Below are 23,068 nucleotides of genomic sequence, written 5' to 3'. Positions count from 1 at the left end.
AGTGCTAGCTAGCTGTAGCTTATGCTTTCAGTACTAGATTAATTATCTGATCCTTTGATTGGGTGGACAACATGTCCATTCATGCTGCAAGAGCTCTAATAGTCTGTGTAAGTCTATGGAAGGGAGTGAGAACCATGAGCCTCCTGGGTTTTGTACGGAGGAGGACAGAAGCTAGCTGTCCTCCGGCTACACCATGGTGCTACCCTACAGAGTGCTGTTGAGGCTACTGTAGACCTTCACTGCAAAACAGTGTGTTTTAATCAATTATTTGGTGACAATATATTTACTTTAGTTTTAACTAAAAATGGATCCATTTTTAAATGTTTTATGATTTTTCACAGAGGAGGATGGTCCTCCCCTTCCTCCTCTGAGTAACCTCCACTGGTGGGAATACTTTCTGAAGACAATGCATGTTGCCCTTAGTGTTATGCAGAGTTGACAGAATGTTATTAAAAATGATTTACAGCTGTAATTGCTGCCAAAGTTACTTCAACCAGGTATTAACTGTGGCATGTGAAGACATACACAATAAAGACAATGTTCTATACTTTTTCTTTCACTTGATGTGTAGGAAAAAAATCTAATGTAATCCCTTTTTAGTTTTTTTAAGGCAGCAAAATGTAACAACTGTGCAAGGGGTGAGTAGACTTGAACTAAACACATTACGCATCTCATCGAGTGTAGTTCCCTATTCCTGATGTTGATTATATCTTTATATGCTGTTACTAATGGTTTTGTTGTGTGTGTGTGTGTGTGTGTGTGTGTGTGTGTGTGTGGTGTGTGTGTGTGTGTGTGTGTTGTGTGTGTGTGTGTGTGTGTGTGTGTGTGTGTGTGTGTGTGTGTGTGTGTGTGCGTGTGTGTGCGTGTGTGTGTGTGTGTGTGTGTGTGTGTGTGTGTGTGTGTGTGTGTGTGTGTGTGTGTGTGTGTGTGTGTGTGTGTGTGTGTGTGTGTGTGTGTGTGTGTGTGTGTGTGTGTGTGTGTGTGTGTGTGTGTGTGTGTGTGTGTGTGTGTGTGTGTGTGTGTGTGTGTGTGTGTGTGTGTGTGTGTGTGTGTGTGTGTGTGTGTGTGTGTGTGTGTGTGTGTGTGTGTGTGTGTGTGTGTGTGTGTGTGTGTGTGTGTGTGTGTGTGTGTGTGTGTGTGTGTGTGTGTGTGTGTGTGTGTGTGTGTGTGCGCGCGCCTTGCTAACAGTGAGTCAACACTCTGGGATCCTCTCCAACCTAGGAAACAACATTTCCTCTCCCAACTCCGAGCCAGATCACCATGCACTTTTAGATGAGAAAGAGGACTCTTACTTCTCGGAAATCCACAACTTCATTTCCAACAGTGAGATGAACCAGGCATCCAGCTCCACAGACAAGAGGTAGGGGGAACACACACATGCAAACACACACACACACACCCCTGTCGGTGCAGTTAAAGCCAAGGTATTAGCTCTGGGCGTCTTAAAAGTTACTCATCATTACATGAGTGTTGTTCACAGAATCACTTCCGTTAACGTACCTTATGACACACATCAACACCCAAATACATTTAACTCACATTGATTGTTTTCAATGAATATTTGGATTGGCTTCTAGGGAGTAGACTATACAGTTATTAGGGTGTCACTCTGCCTTCCTGACAGAACTAACTCTGCTCCCCTGTCAGATGTTGCTCAAACAGGCTTTAGGGGGAGTCCAGTACAGTAAGCACAGCCCCCAGTGCCCCCTCCTCTACTCTGCCTGTTCTCAACGACTCACCTCAACTGAAATAAACTGCCCAGGCTGTTCCGCTATAACCAAGGCCAGGTTTACCAGAGCTTCTGGCCTGCTCTCCTCTCCTCTACAGACTAAAGCATCACCAGCCTATAGTCTATGGCCTTGCAGTTTCAGGTAGCGCTAGAGGCTAGTGCTTAGGCAGGGTCGTGTTCATTAATGCACACTGCAGCAAATGTTTTGCAAATGAAAACAAGCATTTCTTATAGTCCCTCCCTGTTTCAGTCCGTTTTCTTCAGAGTCTAATAAATACGACCCAGGTTCCAAGGCAGTAGCTTTGACAGATGTGTGGGGGGAAATATGCAAGCTGTCTTCTCCAATAAGCCAAACAAGTTGGATTCTTTAGATGTCAAGTAATGGTTCCTCCTTGATTTCGCTAACCCGTCTTCATGCCAATAACAGAGGGCTGCTTGTTTTTCAACTTTTCTTTTCCCGCTCCTGTCTTTCTCCACATCGCACTCTTTTTCTTTGTCTCTGTCTATTCTCTCTCTATCTCTTTCAATCTCTGTCTCTCTCTCTCTTTCATGTCTCCCACCCTCCCTCTTCCCTGGTCAGTAGACAAGAGACATAAAAGCCAACAGAGCTCAAGGGTAATTTAGCTTTTCTGCCATCTGCGATCAATAGTGCAGAACCATCCAGAATATGCAAGCCTGGCATTTTAATATCTGTAATTCAAAATAAGTGCTCTGTTTTCTGTCCGTCACAGACACACACACGCTCACATGCAGGCACGTAGACACTGGCATGCATGCACAAATGTGCACGCAGGCATGCACACACACGTGCATGCACACACATGCATGTGCGCACACACACATCACTCCCCCCCATTGAACAGAGACATACAGCTGTGTGTATGCCTATCTGTGCACTCATGCGTCTCCTCCCCACAAAGTGTTTGTGAATTAAGTCAAGTTGATCTAGTCACTTGTCTCACTCTATTGTCTTTTTCTCCTCTGGACACTGTCTAGCCTGTGAGGTTGGGTGATGATTGAGATAGCTGGAGATGTGTGTATGGGGCACAGGGGTGGGGAGGAGGGGACTGGGACAGTGGAAGAGATTGTGAGGGGCAGAAACAGTAGAAAAGTGTGTATGGGGGGCAGATAGAGCTGGACTGGGCGTTTCTTCGCTCAAAAGTTGTGGGGTGGTGGCTGAGGCATTTATCTACCAGATAAACTGATGGACTTACAGTGGTTCCTCCTCTAAAGTTCTGGGTGGTGGCTGAGGCATTTATCTACCAGATAAACTGATGGACCTACAGTGGTTCCTCCTCTAAAGTTCTGGTGCGGTGGCTGAGGCATTTATCTACCAGATAAAACTGATGGATCTACAGTGGTTTCTCCTCTAAAGTTGTGGGGTGGTGGCTGAGGCATTTATCTACCAGATAAAACTGATGGATCTACAGTGGTTTCTCCTCTAAAGTTGTGGGGTGGTGGCTGAGGCATTTATCTACCAGATAAAACTGATGGACCTACAGTGGTTCTTCCTCTAAAGTTGTGGGATGGTGGCTGAGGCATTTATCTACCAGATAAAACTGATGGACCTACAGTGGTTCCTCCTCTAAAGTTGTGGGGTGGTGGCTGAGGCATTTATCTACCAGATAAAACTGATGGACCTACAGTGGTTCCTCCTCTAAAGTTGTGGAGTGGTGGCTGAGGCATTTATCTACCAGATAAAACTGATGGACCTACAGTGGTTTCCTCTAAAGTTGTGGGGTGGTGGCTGAGGCATTTATCTACCAGATAAAACTGATGGATCTACAGTGGTTCCTCCTCTAAAGTTGTGGGGTGGTGGCTGAGGCATTTATCTACCAGATAAAACTGATGGACCTACAGTGGTTTCTCCTCTAAAGTTGTGGAGTGGTGGCTGAGGCATTTATCTACCAGATAAAACTGATGGACCTACAGTGGTTCTTCCTCTAAAGTTGTGGGATGGTGGCTGAGGCATTTATCTACCAGATAAAACTGATGGACCTACAGTGGTTCCTCCTCTAAAGTTGTGGGGTGGTGGCTGAGGCATTTATCTACCAGATAAAACTGATGGACCTACAGTGGTTCCTCCTCTAAAGTTGTGGGGTGGTGGCTGGCACCAGCTTTCGGAGCAGCTCACAGATCACTGCACCTGTAAATAGCCCATCCAATCTACCTCATCCCCATACTGTTATTTTTTTCCGCTCCTTTGCACCCCAGTATCTCTACTTGCACAGTCATCTTCTGCAGATCTATCACTCCAGTGTTTAATTGCTATATTGTAATTATTTCGCCACTATGACCTATTTATTGCCTTACCGCCCTTATCTTACCTCGTTTGCACTCACTGTATATCGACTTTTTTTCCTATTGTGTTATTAACTGTATGTTTGTTTATTCCATGTGTAATTCTGTGTTGTTTGTGTCGCACTACAGTACATGCATATAGGACTTGCATCCTTGGCACAATAAAGTTATTTTAAGTTAACTACATGTACTGTAGTTATTACCACGCATGATATTTATCTTGGCCAAGTCGCAGTTGTAAATGGGAACTTGTTCTCAACTGGCCTACCTGGTTAAAAAAGGTGAAATATATATATACAGTGGGGCAAAAAAGTATTTTGTCAGCCACCAATTGTGCAAGTTCTCCCACTTAAAAAGATGAGAAAGGCCTGTATTGTTCATCATAGATACACTTCAACTATGACAGACAAAATGAGAAGAAATAAATCCAGAAAATCACATTGTAGGATTTTTTATGAATTTATTTGCAAATTATGGTGGAAAATAAGTATTTGGTCACCTACAAACAAGCAATATTTCTGGCTCTCACAGACCTGTAATTTCTTCTTTAAGAGGCTCCTCTGTCTTCCACTCGTTACCTGTATTAATGGCACCCGTTTGAACTTGTTATCAGTATAAAATACCTGTCCACAACCTCAAACAGTCACACTCCAAACTCCATTATGGCCAAGACCAAAGAGCTGTCAAAGGACACCAGAAACAAAATTGTAGACCTACACCAGGTTGGGAAGACTGAATCTGCAATAGGTAAGCAGCTTGGTTTGAAGAAATCAACTGTGGGAGCAATTAGTAGGAAATGGAAGACATACAAGCCCACTGATAATCTCCCTCGATCTGGGGCTCCACGCAAGATCAAGATTTTGAGTGAAAACCTCCTTCCACCAGCAAGGGCATTGAAGATGAAACGTGGCTGGGTCTTTCAGCATGACAATGATCCCAAACACACCGCCCGGGCAACGAAGGAGTGGCTTCGTAAGAAGCATTTCAAGGTCCTGGAGTGGCCTAGCCAGTCTCCAGATCTCAACCCCATAGAAATCTTTGGAGGGAGTTGAAAGTCCGTGTTGCCCAGCAACAGCCCCAAAACATCACTGCTCTAGAGGAGATCTGCATGGAGGAATGGACCAAAATACCAGCAACAGTGTGTGAAAACCTTGTGAATACTTACAGAAAACATTTGACCTCTGTCATTGCCAACAAAGGGTATATAACAAAGTATTGAGATAAACTTTTGTTATTGACCAAATACTTATTTTCCACCATAATTTGCAAATAAATTCATTAAAAATCCTACAATGTGATTTTCTGGATTTTTTTATACACTTCAACAGTGTTTACCACTCCTGGGACATCAATGATTACACATTGTAACTATGCAATAGACTAGAAACATGATTTAAGTAAAGGCTGATTTTTAATTCATATATACAGAAAAAAAACAGTACACCACACTTCCTATGTATATCTAACTCCCTTCATCTGCATTAATCTGAGGACACAGGATAGTATTTCAATGAGATACTCAGGTATGAATTAAATTATTTTTCACTCATATCCAATACCAGGAGTATCAAACTCCATTCTTTGAATGATGCGGTGTCTGCATGTACATATTACAATTATACACTTCAACAGTGTTTACCACTCCTGCTCCTGGGACCAATGATTACACATTGTAACTATGCAATAGACTAGAAACATGATTTAAGTAAAGGCTGATTTGTAATTCATATATAAAGAATAAAAAACCTACGCATATCTAACTCCTTTCATCTGAGGACACAGGATAGTATTTCAATGAGATACTTAATTTCACCAGTGGAGAATGTGAAACGCTTTATTGAAAGAAGTTCATTATCCAGGTGTTATAAATACATTATAATAATTGTAATATTCTATTATAAATACAAGTTCAATCTGTATTTCAATGCACATATGGTTTGCATTATAAAACGAGGAAGAAAGACGAGGTGGGGAGAGAAGTAAGAACAGAGACAGACAGCATATGATTAATGAATTACAGTGCTACCCTAATATTCTCTCAGTTCATCACAAATACAGTGTCTCTAGCGGTGTCTCCTAACCAGCCTTGGGCCCCCAGTTGGCCCAAAAGGTTATCTTAAGAGCGGGTGAGGTGGCGATGACGGGACTGGCTTCCACTCGCATATCAAAACATACCTGCAGACGAGTGACAGATAGAGAGCATGATTAAGCCTTGTTTTTTTTTATTCTAACACGGTCAGTCATCATAATCATCAGGAGGTGAAATGCAAACTGACCTTGGATCATTAACTCTGGGACTACAACATCTGTCTGTATTTCAATGTAAAGCATCTCTTTAATAATACTTCCTGTTGACCCAACCAAGTGACCTCTCACCTCTGATCATGCTGTGCACTCTGTGTCAGCCAATTCAGATGCGGGAGGGGTTCACCGACACAGCTGATATAACCTAGAGGATTTAGGGAGAAGGGGGGATGGATGGAGAGAGACTGTTACTGTGTGTGTGTGTGGTCTCACCTGGTGTCCACACTAAGTGGCCAAAGAATACTTTATGCTGAAAAACAGACACATGAGGACAAACCATAGAAGATAATGTCATTATTAGACTTTTACATTACCAGATCACAAATTAATATCAAATCTATTTATATAGCCCTTCTTACATCAGCTGATACCTTAAAAGTGTTGTACAGAAACCCAGCCTAAAAGCCCAAACAGCAAGCAATGCAGGTGTAAATACCACTTGAAGCTTGATGATGACTTGATCATTTGAATCAGCTGTGTAGTGCTAAGGCAAAAACAAAACTGTGCACAGGTGTTTGGAGCATTCCGAAATGCCACAGCTGGTGAGGTGTCAGGTTCCCCTCTGTACTTAAAGGGTGATTATTCCAACTCTCTGAAATGCTGTAGATCTGTCCCGCAGATGAGGTAGGAACACATATCCCAGACAGATGAGGTAGGAACACATATCCCAGACAGATGAGGTAGGAACACATATCCCAGACAGATGAGGTAGGAACACATATCCCAGACAGATGAGGTAGGAACACATATCCCAGACAGATGAGGTAGGAACACATATCCCAGACAGATGAGGTAGGAACACATATCCCAGACAGATGAGGTAGGAACACATATCCCAGACAGATGAGGTAGGAACACATATCCCAGACAGAGAGGTAACACATATCCCAGACAGATGAGGTAGGAACACATATCCCAGACCCAGACAGATGAGGTAGGAACACATATAGGAACACATATCCCAGACCCAGACAGACAGAGAGGTAGGAACACATATCCCAGACAGATGAGGTAGGAACACATATCCATATCCCAGACAGATGAGGTAGGAACACATATCCCAGACAGATGAGGTAGGAACACATATCCCAGACAGATGAGGTAGGAACACATATCCCACATATCCCAGACAAGAGGTAGGAACACATATCCCAGACAGATGAGGTAGGAACACATATCCCAGACAGATGAGGTAGACAGACAGAGAGGTAGGAACACATATCCCAGACAGAAGAGGTAGGAACACATATCCCAGACAGATGAGGTAGGAACACATATCCCAGACAGATGAGGTAGGACACATATAGGAACACATATCCCAGACAGATGAGGTAGGAACACATATCCCAGACAGATGAGGTAGGAACACAGACAGATATCCCAGACAGATGAGGTAGGAACACATATCCCAGACAGATGAGGTAGGAACACATATCCATATCCCGGACAGAAGAGGTAGGAACACATATCCCGGACAAATAAGGTAGGAACACATATCCCAGACAGATGAGGTAGGAACACATATCCCAGACAGAGAGGTGGATCCCAGACAGAAGGTAGGAACACATATCCCAGACAGATGAGGTAGGAACACATATCCCAGACAGATGAGGAACACATATCCCAGACAGATGAGGTAGGAACACATATCTTCCTCCCAGACAACCTGTGCATCCCACACAGAAGAGGTGGATGAGACAGGTTCCATGTAGGTTCCATGTACAACAAGACAGGCAGAGAGGAAGAGATAAAAACAACACAGAACAGTTTAATTACCTCTGGTTATGGACATTTTGCCAGCAATAAAGCTTCCACGGCCTGTTCCTGGGACAGTGAACATCTGGCAATCTCTACATTTGAATAACAGATGACCGTTGAATCTAAAGCAGCAGATGTCATTTTCAGGATACGTCAATACAGCACAGAAAGATTAACACCAGACTGGTACTGTGGTTGTTCATCAGGTGATGGGAAATATGCAATATGTACACAAAATAATATACTTGCCTGTTGTATCTTGAAAAAACCACATTGGAATGAAAAGTGAAATGTTGAACCTATTAACCTGCTTCATTATTTATGTATTACCAGTTGATGAAGAACAACTCCCATTTCATACATCATTGAAAATGTGTCTAGGAATAAGTAAGAATAAAAAAGATAAAATAACTTCTTAGATTTGATGGAGACATTATACATCTTAGTACCTTATCAAGTTCTGATTTGTATCAATGTAGACGAGGGACAAGGGAGCAGGAACAGAGGATTTTTGCCGAGCAATGCAACGAAGCTGGATCATTCTGGCAATGATACCTGCACCATCTACACACTGCAAAGACTCTTCACCATTGTACACGATGGCCCACTGCTCAGACTTCCTTTGACCATTCTAAAGCCCGCATGGTGCAATATGGAAGACTATCAAATGCTTCTCAAAGATGCCCTCTGCTGGTCAAACTAGCAATGACTTGCAGTCACAGAAAACATGGCTGAGAATTAAATGACGTGCCACAGAATGCTGCAGCAGGCAGGGTGTTCTGCAGTATGACAACTTTTAAAGGAGGAAAAACTGCAGGCCGCTAACACAAACATACTGCTGATGTGTTTAGACTAAGTGACACAATGGAGGGCTCTGCGTCAGAGCCGTGCTTGTCTCCCTATACACCCCCCCATTACACACAGCCCCTGCCAATTTGATTGTAGGATATTTAATCTAGATTGAAAGAGGAGAACAGCCCTCTGTCCCGCTTACTCCAGGAAAGTACCCCATCTAGTTTGATGTCCATCTGCCCTCCGCTCTGTGGCAGCGGCTTCTCGGAGGGCTCACCCTGAGGAAATGACATCATGAGGCGATAAGCTGCAGAGACCAGGGGGCTTAAAAATGTGAAGGGCAGCAGGTTGCAATGTCTGGTGTGCTGATGGCCTGTTTGCAGAGCAGCCCACCTCCCCACACATACACACATACACAGCCTCTAGAATCGGGGCCCGAAGGAGCCCTTTGAGCTTGGCCCTCTTGTCCAGTATGCGTGTTAGGAAATAGCCAGTTGTTCATTCGGCTCTGTTTCTCACCGATTGTCAACATGCATGTTTGTTTGCTTGGACTGGGTCTCTGCTCGCTGTCAACAGAGCTCCTGACAGCTCAGTTATGGCTCTGCAAAGTATGACTCATTGCCTATTGACAGATAGACAAACAGCAGGGATGCCTGGCCAGTGGCCCACTGAGGCAGGTAGGGCAGTGGGCCTATAAATCCCAATCAAAGTCCTAATGGAGGCGAGGTGGGTTTGGGGGAAGGCCCTCGTCTCCCCGTCTCCTCTCCCTCATCTCCGCTCATCTGGCCAAGACAGAATGGGTGGGAACAGTAAACAGTAAGTCTACATTGGCTGCTTTTGATGACCAGTTAGCTCTTTCACATCAGTGCAGATGAAGGAAAGGAAGCAAGGAGAGAAAAAGGACTTAGACTATTTGGATGCAATGATATTGTTCCACAGATTACACCCAATGAGGGTTTCATATAAACCAAGACATTTCAAGGATAAAATACTGTACATTTTTGTGGGTATGAATGAATGGAACACATTTTTGTAAACTATGAATAAAGAGCTAAATCAATACAATATATATTGTACAGCCACTGACCTCACGGTTCTCGTTGTTGCAGGTCAGAACTTACAGAGGAGGAGCGTCTGTCGAGCCACGGCCTGTCCAGCTCCCGGGGGCTAGAGGAGGAGGAGGCGGAGGGAGATGATGAAGAGGAGGACAAAGGCAGCCAGCTCGAGCCACGGCCTGTCCAGGGGGCTAGAGGAGGAGGAGGTGGAGGGAGATGATGAAGAGGAGGACAAAGGCAGCCTGAAGGAGGAGGAGCGTCCGTCGAGCCACGGCCTGTCCAGCTCCCGGGGGCTAGAGGAGGAGGAGGCGGAGGGAGATGATGAAGAGGAGGACAAAGGCAGCCTGAAGGAGGAGGAGCGTCCGTCGAGCCACGGCCTGTCCAGCTCCCGGGGGCTAGAGGAGGAGGAGGTGGAGGGAGATGATGAAGAGGAGGAGGAAGAAGGCAGCCTGGTGGAGAAATTTCAGGACGAAGCGCCCAAATCCCCCTCCCCGATCACCATGGTCACACCGGGGGCATACGAAGATGAAGAGGGGGAGGGATCGGAGGAAGCCACACCGTTGGCTATAAGCTACAAACACACCCGCAGGTATGTCTTGTCTGGCAGAATACAAGCTTTTTTTACAGACACAATGTCCTGTCTAATAGACCAAAGACATAGTTACGGACACAACTACTGGTATGTTTTTCCTGTTACAGACTTCTGACCAAGTTACAGACACAACTACCATCATCAGACCAGCAGGTAGTGGTAGAATAGAGACATACTGTAGGGACAGACACAACTACAGACAAAGTCATGCAGTCACATACAGCACACCACACCTTCACAAACAAATCCACCCAATCACAACGGCCACCCCTGTCTCCTCCCATTCCAACTAACACGACTTATACAGTTCAATATTGCACGACCTGCCATGCATGATCTGCCCTCCCTACGATGGCAGTACAATGAGTTCAATGAGAGTTAGATGGTGATAGAGTGTTGGGATGCAGATAGAACTCTCATAGTCCCATTCCATCGCCACCTGTCTATCTGTCCCTATCAGTGTCGGTCAGTGTTGTACCTGTCTTTCTGTCCCTATCAGTGTCGGTCAGTGTTGTACCTGTCATTCTGTCCCTATCAGTGTCGGTCAGTGTTGTACCTGTCTTTCTGTCTTTCTGTACCTATCAGTGTCGGTCAGTGTTGTACCTGTCTTTCTGTCCCTATCAGTGTCGGTCAGTGTTGTACCTGTCTTTCTGTCCCGATCATTGTCGGTCAGTGTTGTACCTGTCTTTCTGTCCCTATCAGTGTCGGTCAGTGTTGTACCTGTCTTTCTGTCCCTATCAGTGTCGGTCAGTGTTGTACCTGTCTTTCTGTCTTTCTGTACCTATCAGTGTCGGTCAGTGTTGTACCTGTCTTTCTGTCTCTATCAGTGTCGGTCAGTGTTGTACCTGTCTTTCTGTCTTTCTGTCCCTATCAGTGTCGGTCAGTGTTGTACCTGTCATTCTGTCCCTATCAGTGTCGGTCAGTGTTGTACCTGTCTTTCTGTCCCTATCAGTGTCGGTCAGTGTTGTACCTGTCATTCTGTCCCTATCAGTGTCGGTCAGTGTTGTACCTGTCTTTCTGTCCCGATCATTGTCGGTCAGTGTTGTACCTGTCTTTCTGTCCCTATCAGTGTCGGTCAGTGTTGTACCTGTCTTTCTGTCCCTATCAGTGTCGGTCAGTGTTGTACCTGTCTTTCTGTCCCTATCAGTGTCGGTCAGTGTTGTACCTGTCTTTCTGTCCCTATCAGTGTCGGTCAGTGTTGTACCTGTCTTTCTGTCCCTATCAGTGTCGGTCAGTGTTGTACCTGTCTTTCTGTCCCTATCAGTGTCGGTCAGTGTTGTACCCGTCTTTCTGTCTTTCTGTCCCTATCAGTGTCGGCCAGTGTTGTACCTGTCTTTCTGTCCCTATCAGTGTCGGCCAGTGTTGTACCTATCTTTCTGTCCCTATCAGTGTCGGTCAGCGTTGTACCTGTCTCAAGATCACATAGAGTGTCTTCGTCTTGTCTTGGTGTCAGGAAGATTTGACTTGGTCTTGTCTTGGTGTCAGGAAGATTTTACTTGGTCTTGACTCGGTCTCGGACAGCCAAGACCAGCGCAATAAAAACAAAAAAAGATCAGCTTCCATTCATTCATTGCATAAAACCGCTTCTACCGGCCAAAAAAATCAAAAGGTTCTACAGCTGCACCATCAAGAACATCCTGACTGGTTGCATCACCGCCTGGTACGGCAACTGCTCGGCCTCTGACCGCAAGGCTCTACAGAGGGTAGTGTGTACGGCCCAATACATCACCAGGGCCAAGCTTCCTGCCATCCAGGACCTCTATACCAGGCGGTGTCAGAGGAAGGCCCTAAAAATTGTCAAAGACTCCAGCCAACCTAGTCATAGACTGTTCTCTCTGCTACCGCACGGCAAGCGGTACCTGAGCGCCAAGTCTAGGTCCAAGAGGCTTCTAAACAGCTTCTACCTCCAAGCCATAAGACTCCTGAACATCTAATCAAATGGCCACCCAGACTATTTGTATTTCCCCCCTCCCCCAATAACTCCACCTACATGTACATATATCTTCAATTACCTTGACTAATCAGTGCCCCCACACATTGACTCTGTACCGGTACCCCCTGTATATAGCCTCGCTATTGTTATTTTACTGCTGCTCTTTAATTATTTGTTACTTTTATTCATTTTTTTCCTTTTTCTTTCTTAGACCTGCATTATTGGTTAAGGGCTTGTAAGTAAGCATTTCACCGTAAGGTCTACCTACACCTGTTGTATTCAGCATTTCACCGTAGGGTCTACCTACACCTGTTGTATTCAGCATTTCACCGTAAGGTCTACCTACACCTGTTGTATTCGGCATTTCACCGTAAGGTCTACCTACACCTGTTGTATTCAGCATTTCACTGTGAGGTCTACTACACCTGTTGTATTCGGCATTTCACCGTAAGGTCTACCTACACCTGTTGTATTCAGCATTTCACCGTAAGGTCTACCTACACCTGTTGTATTCAGCATTTCACCGTGAGGTCTACCTACACCTGTTGTATTCAGCATTTCACCGTAGGGTCTACCTACACCTGTTGTATTCAGCATTTCACCGTAAGGTCTACCTACACCTGTTGTATTCAGCATTTCACCGTAAGGTCTACCTACACCTGTTGTATTCGGCATTTCACCGTAAGGTCTACCTGTTGTATTTCACCTGTTGTATTCAGCATTTCACCGTAAGGTCTACCTACACCTGTTGTATTCGGCATTTCACCGTAAGGTCTACCTACACCTGTTGTATTCGGCATTTCACCGTAAGTTCTACTACACCTGTTGTATTCAGCATTTCACCGTAAGGTCTACCTACACCTGTTGTATTCAGCATTTCACCGTAAGGTCTACCTACACCTGTTGTATTCGGCATTTCACCGTAAGGTCTACCTACACCTGTTGTATTCGGCATTTCACCGTAGGGTCTACCTACACCTGTTGTATTCGGCATTTCACCGTAAGGTCTACCTACACCTGTTGTATTCGGCATTTCACCGTAAGGTCTACCTACACCTGTTGTATTCGGCATTTCACCGTATGGTCTACCTACACCTGTTGTATTCGGCATTTCACCGTAAGGTCTACCTACACCTGTTGTATTCGGCATTTCACCGTAAGGTCTACCTACACCTGTTGTATTCGGCATTTCACCGTAAGGTCTACCTACACCTGTTGTATTCGGCATTTCACCGGCATTTCAAGGTCTACCTACACCTGTTGTATTCGGCATTTCACCGTAAGGTCTACCTACACCTGTTGTATTCGGCATTTCACCTGTTGTATTCGGCATTTCAAGGTCTACCTACACCTGTTGTATTCAGCATTTCACCGTAAGGTCTACCTACACCTGTTGTATTCGGCATTTCACCGTAAGGTCTACCTACACCTGTTGTATTCGGCATTTCACCGTAAGGTCTACCTACACCTGTTGTATTCGGCATTTCACCGTAAGGTAAGGTCTACCTACACCTGTTGTATTCGGCATTTCACCGTAAGGTCTACCTACACCTGTTGTATTCGGCATTTCACCGTAGGGTCTACCTACACCTGTTGTATTCAGCATTTCACCGTAAGGTCTACCTACACCTGTTGTATTCGGCATTTCACCGTATGGTCTACCTACACCTGTTGTATTCGGCATTTCACCGTAGGGTCTACCTACACCTGTTGTATTCGGCATTTCACCGTAAGGTCTACCTACACCTGTTGTATTCGGCATTTCACCGTAGGGTCTACCTACACCTGTTGTATTCGGCATTTCACCGTAAGGTCTACCTACACCTGTTGTATTCGGCATTTCACCGTAGGGTCTACCTACACCTGTTGTATTCGGCATTTCACCGTAAGGTCTACCTACACCTGTTGTATTCGGCATTTCACCGTATGGTCTACCTACACCTGTTGTATTCGGCATTTCACCGTAAGGTCTACCTACACCTGTTGTATTCGGCATTTCACCGTAGAGTCTACCTACACCTGTTGTATTCGGCATTTCACCGTAAGGTCTACCTACACCTGTTGTATTCAGCATTTCACCGTAAGGTCTACCTACACCTGTTGTATTCAGCATTTCACCGTAAGGTCTACCTACACCTGTTGTATTCGGCATTTCACCGTAAGGTCTACCTACACCTGTTGTATTCGGCATTTCACCGTAGGGTCTACCTACACCTGTTGTATTCGGCATTTCACCGTAAGGTCGGTCTACCTACACCTGTTGTATTCGGAGCATGTGACAAATATTTTTTTTTTTTAGAAATACATACACTCTTTTCTTAAAACATGAATATCTTATTGTCTATTGAAACCTGGGATTCCTACTTTACCCGTAACATTACTGTATGTGTATTTATTATGGATCTCCATTAGTTCCTTCCAAATCAGCAGCTACTCTTCCTGGGGTTTATTATGGATCTCCATTAGTTCCTTCCAATTCAGCAGCTACTCTTCCTGGGGTTTATTATGGATCTCCATTAGTTCCTTCCAATTCAGCAGCTACTCTTCCTGGGGTTTATTATGGATCTCCATTAGTTCCTTCCAATTCAGCAGCTACTCTTCCTGGGGTTTATTATGGATCTCCATTAGTTCCTTCCAATTCAGCAGCTACTCTTCCTGGGGTTTATTATGGATCTCCATTAGTTCCTTCCAATTCAGCAGCTACTCTTCCTGGGGTTTATTATGGATCTCCATTAGTTCCTGCCAAGGCAGCAGCTAATCTACCTGAGTATACAATTTTTTAAATATTACAATACATTCAGAGATTTCACAACACACTGTGTGCCCTCGGGCCCCTACTCCACGACTACCACATATCTACAACTGTCCTTTACTTTAGTTGAAAAATATCTTCAAACTTTGTTTGAATTTCCTTGACTCGCTGGTAAGGAAGAATGGGGGAAATTGTTAAAAAGTTGCACACTACACTACCTGCCCTTATTAGTCAGGGGAGATGGGGCAGGTAGCCTAGCGGTTAGAGCATTGGGCCAGCAACTGAAAGGTTGCTAGATCAAATCCCTGAACTGACAAGGTAAACAATCTGTTGTTCTGCCCTTGAGCAAGGCAGTTAACCCACTGTTCCTAGACCATCATTGTTAATAAGAAATTGTTAACAGACTTGCCTACTCATAAAAAAAAATGATATACCTGTTTCCCCAGTGTTGAGCCTATTGGGCCTTCAGTGTGTGACAAGGTCTTGATGCTGAATGGACAGCACACTCAAGTAGGTCAAAGAGCGCACTTTCTCTGAAACACAAAGGGCCAGTGATGTAGTGCAGGTTTAGCCACCTTTTTTTCAGTGGGCATTGCCTATACTCACTTCTTCCTCCCTACTGTTGCGTATCAAAGAAATGATGCACAAAAAAGCCTACACAGTCGCAAAGCACATGAAATATATTCACACGTGCAAATAGCAGCAAGAGTGCAGCTCTCAAAAGGTTGTGGCATGGAGCAGCTCACAGAAGAATGACATCGGTAGCTGGTAGGTAGGAAAGATGTTCCACCTTCTACCAATAAACGCTCGCTAAGGCAACAATGGGTATGCAAACCTATTGAATAAGGTTGGTCCCTCATCTTGGTTCGTAGGCTATTTTCAATGGCCATTTCAGTCATCATCCACTGTTTGCATGAACATTTCTAAAGGCTTTCTCCAAAAACCTTCCCAATTAAAATGTTGAACATAATGTTGGCCTACCTGACAGAATGATATAATGCCCATTTGTATCAATGGGGAGGGCATTTGTTTTGCTCAATTGATTTAAAGGGTAACTAGACCCTCCAAAAATATATATTTTCGATTTTTCCCCGTCCTCAAAAATGGTTTAAGGATTATTATTATAATTTTTTTGGTGTCATTTTGAGAGTGTACATCTGAATAATCTATAGGAAAACATAGGATTTTTCACACAGGGCGCCTTTCCTTCACACAGGACCCACTTCTCCAGGCACCTCTACACCACTGCATAGGGCCGATGGAAAGGATAAGCTTAGTATTAGGTCACAATCATAATACAAAAACACAACCTGTCACGCCCTGGTCTTAGTATTTTGTGTTTTCTTTATTTATTTGGTCAGGCCAGGGTGTGACATGGGTTTATTTTGTGGTGTGTTTTTGTATTGGGGTTTTAGTAGGTATTGGGATTGTGGCTGAGTAGGGTTGTCTAGGAAAGTCTATGGCTGCCTGAGGCGGTTCTCAATCAGAGTCAGGTGATTATCGTTGTCTCTGATTGGGAACCATATTTAGGTAGCCCGGGTTTCACTGTGTGTTTGTGGGTGTTTGTGGGTGATTGTTCATGATTGTTCATGATTGTTCATGATTGTTCATGATTGTTCATGATTGTTCATGATTGTTCATGATTGTTCATGTCTCTGTGTGTGTTAGCACAAGATAGACTGTTTAGGTTTTCACGTTACTGTCAGAGATGGCTAACAAACAGCATGCGAGCTGCAATTAAAACACCAGTTCCACTCACCAGATGATGATCATTTAAAATGTAACTTCTTGTTGAAAGTTATTCTTGAAAAGGGACAAGCTAACAAATTAGCAACAAAATCCTCTTTGATAACATCTGCTGCAGCTGCTGCAAACTAGCCTACAACAACAGTTAGCTAGGTAGACCGTGGGAACACCACTGCTCACTATTGGACAGTGGCCTGTTGGCCTTTGAGAAAGAAAAAGTTTCCATAAGTTTTTGTAAAAATGGTCCCACCCATTGCAAGTCAATGTGATTGGTTGATTCCACTGTCACTCCAAAACTTTGCCCTGAAACATTAAAATGCCAGATTCCTTATATCAAGCATCTAATGGCCTAGCTAATGGCTTACTTAGCTAGGTAGACTTATTTCCCCAGAAACCACCAAAGAAAATTCCTGATTGGATATTTTTTCTCTTCAGTGTTAACCCTTTACTTCCTAACTAAAACCGAATAGATTGATTCAGAACATTATTGAAAAGAATAATATCATTATAAATATTTGTATTATTTTATAAAGCCTTTCACTGAAAGCAGTGTTCCCCACTGTGTTTGGGTTGGTAATACTGTGGCTCTATTTTCCCCCAGAATACATTGTTTCACCATTCTGGATGTCAAAGAATGCATATGTTCTTCTGAAATATTAACACAGAAATACTGGTGTTGGTACTTTACCATCTCTCCCCACACTGAGCATGGTTAGCTCCTTGGTTTAGTGCCAGCTTTGCCTTTCGATGCACAAAACCGACGAGGAAAACAATCATGCCCTTTGCAGGTTCTCTAGTGGGGTTTCAGTCAAGTTGGTTTTCAGCGGTAGTAGTGTGAACTGTTTTCAGACAACAAATCCATACCATCTATCCCATTCGTCCGTCTCCATCCATCCGTCCATCCATCTGTCCCTCATGCATGCACCATCAAAAGTCCATCCATCGAGTTACAAGATAGTATTGGTTAGGCTAACTGAGGACAACCCCCCCCTCCCTCACTGCACCTTCCCCTTCCTCCTCCACAACCTCTCCTTACCCCGTCCCTATCTTTATCCCTCCCTCCCCCGTCTTCTCTATTTACTTACTCCATCATCCCCTCTCCTCTCAGCTTACCCCTCCCCTTTATCCTTCCTCCCTGCTCTTCCCCTCCCCTTCCCCCGGTGCTGCTGCGGGTGTACAGAGGAGGATGGTAGGCTATTAGACCTGGAGGGCCTACCCAGCTTCCCCAACGGTCTGGACCTGCATAAGGCCAACAATGGTGTATAGAGGAGGATGGTGGAATGTTAGACCTGGAGGGCCTACCCTGCTTCCCAACGGTCTGGGCCTGCATAAGGCCTACAATGGTGTATAGAGGAGGATGGTGGGCTATTAGACCTGGAGGGCCTACCCAGCTTCCCCAACGGTCTGGACCTGCATAAGGCCAACAATGTTGTATAGAGGAGGATGGTGGCTATTAGACCTGGAGGGCCTACCCTGCCTCCCCAACGGTCTGGACCTGCAGAAGGCCAACAATGGTGTATAGAGGAGGATGGTGGGCTATTAGACCTGGAGGGCCTACCCACCTCTGCATCAGAGAGGTATGGGTGGCTGCCTTAATCGACATCCACATCTTCGGCGCCCGGGGAACAGTGGGTTAACTGCCTTGCTCAGGGGCAGAACGACAGATTTTTACATTGTCAGCTCGGGGATTGAATCCAGCAATCTTTCGGTTACTAGTCCAACAGTAACCGATTACTGTTGATCGGCTAACCACTGGGCTACCAGGATGGAGACAGCAAGTGGCAAATAATTTTGAACGTCCTTCCAAAGGCTTGAGTTCGGTAAGGGGAAATACAAAAAGACAATGAGGAAAATGCATGACAACCAGGCCAAAACACGATGCCAGGTTGTTCAATGTGGCTTTATGGAGTGTCGGGATGAAAGTCCGTGAATAACAACAAGTATTTATTCTCATTGACATGCTCTCCCCTCTCCTAGCTTACCTACTAACTGAGCTATTAACTCTCTCCCTCTTTTCTAAACCTCTCATCTAACTACTCTCCAAGCAGCAGCATCACAGTGCTCTCTCACCTTTGACCTCTTGCATGCCAAGACATGTTGCAATGGTTAAAGTGATGCTCCTAATCCGAGACGGAACAGCTCTTGGGTTTTATTGACAATAATGACACCCACGTTTGATTGGCTAACAATTAACTCGGAGACTCACAAAGTGGTTTCTGAACAACGGTGGTGTCTTTTTGTTGTTTCTCTGTCTCCTCCAGGCTTATGTAATGATGCTTTCTCTGTCGGAGAACAACCCTTTGCACGCATCCTCCCAGAACTCACTGGATGCCTGGCTGAGCATGGGAGGGGGGCCGTCCGAGACGAGCAGTTTTTACCCACTCAGACACATCTAAGAGAGTTAGGAGGAGGGATGAAGCCTACTGCGGAGGAGAACTCAACAACACATAGTCCTGGCCTGAGAAGAGAGAGGATTTGTGGCTCCTGCCCTTCTGTGTGTGTGTGAGTGTGTACGGGGGGGCCTCTAAGATAGACACTCACAGGCAGAGATCAAAGTAGCACTGCTCCACCCGTGTAGAGGGGTGAAGGACGTCCCAGGAAGGACCACCCCACTCCATTCCAGCGAAGCCCTCTAGTTGAACTCTCAGAGACAGTCACGTTTCAGTATGCCACTGCATTACTAGGGGAGCAAAACGTTTATCTAGACACAGTCTACAACAGCAATTTCTCAATAGCTTCATATACAGTGACAGTAGGTCTGGAATATGTGCATTGCATGTCCATAGGGGGGCGCTCTTCTCACTCGGTGGGAGGAGCAAAAGTATCAACACATAATGGGGGAGTACTAGCTCATTCACCCAAAGAACTCCCCCCATCCTCCTCATCTTATCAAATGACTTCACACTCTCCATTCCTGTTTGAAATCAGTAATACCACAATGCTGAGTGTTACAGCAGGAAACGGCACTCTGGTTTATAAAGAAAGTACAGGACGATGATATCATGGAGGTTGACCCACCCCCAACATATAATGTGCATTACAGAGGACAAAGTCTCGCCTGGTGAGCAAGAGATTTTACATTGACAACCATTGGTTAGAGTAGGGGATAATGTATTTTCCCCTCTTTTGCTCATTTGTTAACTTGATTCCATTTTGTGTTTTGCTTTTTGATAAACAGTATTGTCTCTTTTTAGGCACCTCCGTGCTCAAATGTTAATATAAATATATAAATAGTGAAGGGCCAAAATTGTGTGATATTGTTGTATGATGTACAAAATAACCTGGACGTTCATGGCAAGAGTGGTATGTGCCAAATAACCCGTAGAAAAGGATTTGTTCCCTGACAAGCATTTCTTTTCCAAGGGTTTTCATAGCTGTCAAAGATGATGTGATTACTTTCTTCTATATTTCATTTAAAGACTGGGTGGATTCTATTTATTTGGGTAAACATTTTGGGGTCACGATTGGAGACAAGTGACAACTGAAAAAGTGTTTTTTTTCTCTCTCTCTTTTACTTGTTGCTGAAGGAATGAAATTGAATCGAAACGCAAGTGAGATTGTGAGTCTCGGTTTCAATGCTTTTTTGTGTAAAGACCAGTGTGCCAATCGGATGCTTTTATTTATAGTGACATGGTAGTTCTAGGTTGTTTAGATCAGTGGTTCCCAACCAGGGGTACTAGAACCCCTGTGGGGTACTTGGTCTATCCACAGGGGGTACTTGAGGAGACTATGGGCCTACTGGTAAAATGCACATGAAGGGGTACTTCAGGGGTACTACGGGCAGAGCAAAATTCAGTTGGTGGTACAATAACTGGAAAAGGTTGGGAACCACTGATTTAGATCATGTTTGCAATGTTGTGTCTATCGTGTGGTTTGATGATTCTCGCTTCAGTTGAACAAATGCAACCAGTATGCTGAGTGTTTTGTGTTCAAGGTGGTTGAATTCTTACATTGGCTATTTTGGAAATTGCAGCCTTTACTATGATTGTCAGGTGATTTGGATGCCAGGGCATTGTATTGTTAGCTTGTAATTTATCCTAAGTTTGAGCAAATCACTTTTACTCTACAATAAATCCCATCAACATGTTAACTTAACCAGTTTATCAGTGCTCCGATTCTGCGTGAATGGTTTCCATTTTGTAGGAATTCTTATTTTTAAATGTGACCATGTGGTTGTAGAAAAGAACATCTCAGCCCCATCATAGATGAAATAGACGTTGTTTGTCAGATAGTGTCCAACTACAGTGTACCATGCCATCATATTTCCACTCTTTAGTTGAAGGGTCTGTGCTATCCGGAATCCTTGGGACCCCATTGAAATGTAAAATGGCTAAGGTAAGGATCCCGGATAGCACTGACTTTTTTTTTTTACCTTTATTTAACCAGGCAAGTCAGTTAAGAACAAATTCTTATTTTCAATGCTGGCCTAGGAACAGTGGGTTAACTGCCTGTTCAGGGGCAGAACAACAGATTTGTACCTTGTCAGCTCAGGGGTTTGAACTTGCAACCTTCCAGTTACTAGTCCAACACTCTAACCACGAGGCTAACCCACCTTACTTGAAGTAGCTTTACTCTCAGGGTCAAATGGTTCTGTAAGTTGTATTGACTCTAGTGACTTGCCTAGTTAAATAAAAAATGAAAAAATAGCTTGATAATTCACCCCTTACTTCAGCTGTGTCTGAGATGTATTTATTGTCTGTAAGGGGTTTTAACACCCAGCATAACACATTTACTGTACTGTGAGGAGTAAACCTGACTGGCCTCACTTAAAATAATGATGACCTTGGGAAAAAAAATCTACATCTAATTGAAGCACTGTAATCATTTCTTTTGTCAGCAGGTGGCAGGGTGATACTAGTTTTGCTGCATAAATCCTCTTAAGGATCCGCCCCTTTTTAAAAATGTTTTCCTAAAATAACATACCCAAATCTAACTGCCTGTTGCTCAGGACCTGAAGCAAGGATATGCATATTCTTGGTACTATTTGAAAGGAAACACTTTGAAGTTTGTGGAAATGTACTACTGTAATAAGTGTGCGCTGTTATGGATCCACATTGAAGTCAAAGATCACATTGTTGTCTCTCAAATACATAGTTACAGTTGTTGCTTAGCTAGCTAGCATTTTTTTTGCCATATTAACATAGAAGTGTCATCAATCAAAACACCTCAAAACAAAGACATGGTATCAAGAACAAGGTAAAACTAGCTGAAACGAGTTACCCACGATTCACATGTCAGCTTCTTGTCATTGTTGCTAGCTAGCTATGTGGCCATCCAGAATCACAACACACAAGACGTCTGCCCCATTGAAGCGCGCTCATCGTTTTCATTATGTTTTCAGCTAACCAGGGTATAGTATTTTCACAAACAATGTTGCATTATGTCCAAAACATTCAATGAAAAGAAATGGGTTAAATGGATGGTGCTCGTTTCATTTGAATCTGAGTTGTATCACCTCTGTTAATGTTTATAAAAAATATATATTGTGCATGATGTGTTTAGCAGTCATAATGATGTCCATTTGTGAAATGTGCATCTTAAATTTAAAAGTGAAATTTTAAAAAGAAATGAATCTGTAGATGCACTTATTGTACGTGGTTGGGTTAGTAGGTTTGACTTCAAATCAATACAATACAAATGTATTGTGCAGGTGGTTCTTAAATGACTATAAAAAAGCTTGTGGCAGAGAGATGTAATAAAAAAAATGAAAGGATTGTAGAATAACATGGATCAATTCTGAAATTGCAGTTTTTTTAATGCTTGTGATTATTGAAGAAATGTTATTGAAATGATATGATTCTGATGATAGAAATGTATACCAAATGTAATCTTTCCAATGTTATGAAGAATTTATACATGAAATTGATATGCAATAAAACCTGTGTGCTTTTTATATGAAATGTCCCTTGCATTTGTCATGTAGCCTTCAATGAACCTCAAATAACCCAATTGCTCATTCTCTCTATCTTTTTTCTCTGTATTGCCAAAATTGTCCTGGGACAAATGTGTGTATGGCTTAGAAAACAATGGACAGATAGTGAACTATTGAGAATATGTATTAAATAAATAAATGAATAGACCTACCCCGCCCACTTGCCATGATTCT

At 43.8% G+C, this 23,068-nt stretch overlaps 1 protein-coding gene across 1 annotated transcript in view; it reads left to right on the top strand.

The window, feature by feature from the left end:
* The window catches only part of LOC121840429 (cilia- and flagella-associated protein 251-like), a 34,148-nt gene extending 11,293 nt beyond the window's left edge, over nucleotides 1–22,855 (top strand). The window contains exons 2-5 of the mRNA XM_042303573.1: nucleotides 1,189–1,360; nucleotides 9,994–10,097; nucleotides 10,177–10,528; nucleotides 19,224–22,855. Of these exons, the coding sequence (XP_042159507.1) occupies nucleotides 1,329–1,360; nucleotides 9,994–10,097; nucleotides 10,177–10,528; nucleotides 19,224–19,233 (498 nt within the window). The 5' untranslated portion in view covers nucleotides 1,189–1,328 and the 3' untranslated portion in view covers nucleotides 19,234–22,855. The remainder of the gene's footprint in view (nucleotides 1–1,188; nucleotides 1,361–9,993; nucleotides 10,098–10,176; nucleotides 10,529–19,223) is intronic.
* The last annotated feature ends 213 nt before the right edge of the window (nucleotides 22,856–23,068 follow it).

The sequence above is a fragment of the Oncorhynchus tshawytscha genome, linkage group LG22 (genome assembly GCF_018296145.1).
Source record: "Oncorhynchus tshawytscha isolate Ot180627B linkage group LG22, Otsh_v2.0, whole genome shotgun sequence".
In the NCBI taxonomy this organism is placed as follows: Eukaryota; Metazoa; Chordata; class Actinopteri; order Salmoniformes; family Salmonidae; genus Oncorhynchus; species Oncorhynchus tshawytscha.
This window is presented reverse-complemented; position numbering and strand designations above follow the sequence as displayed.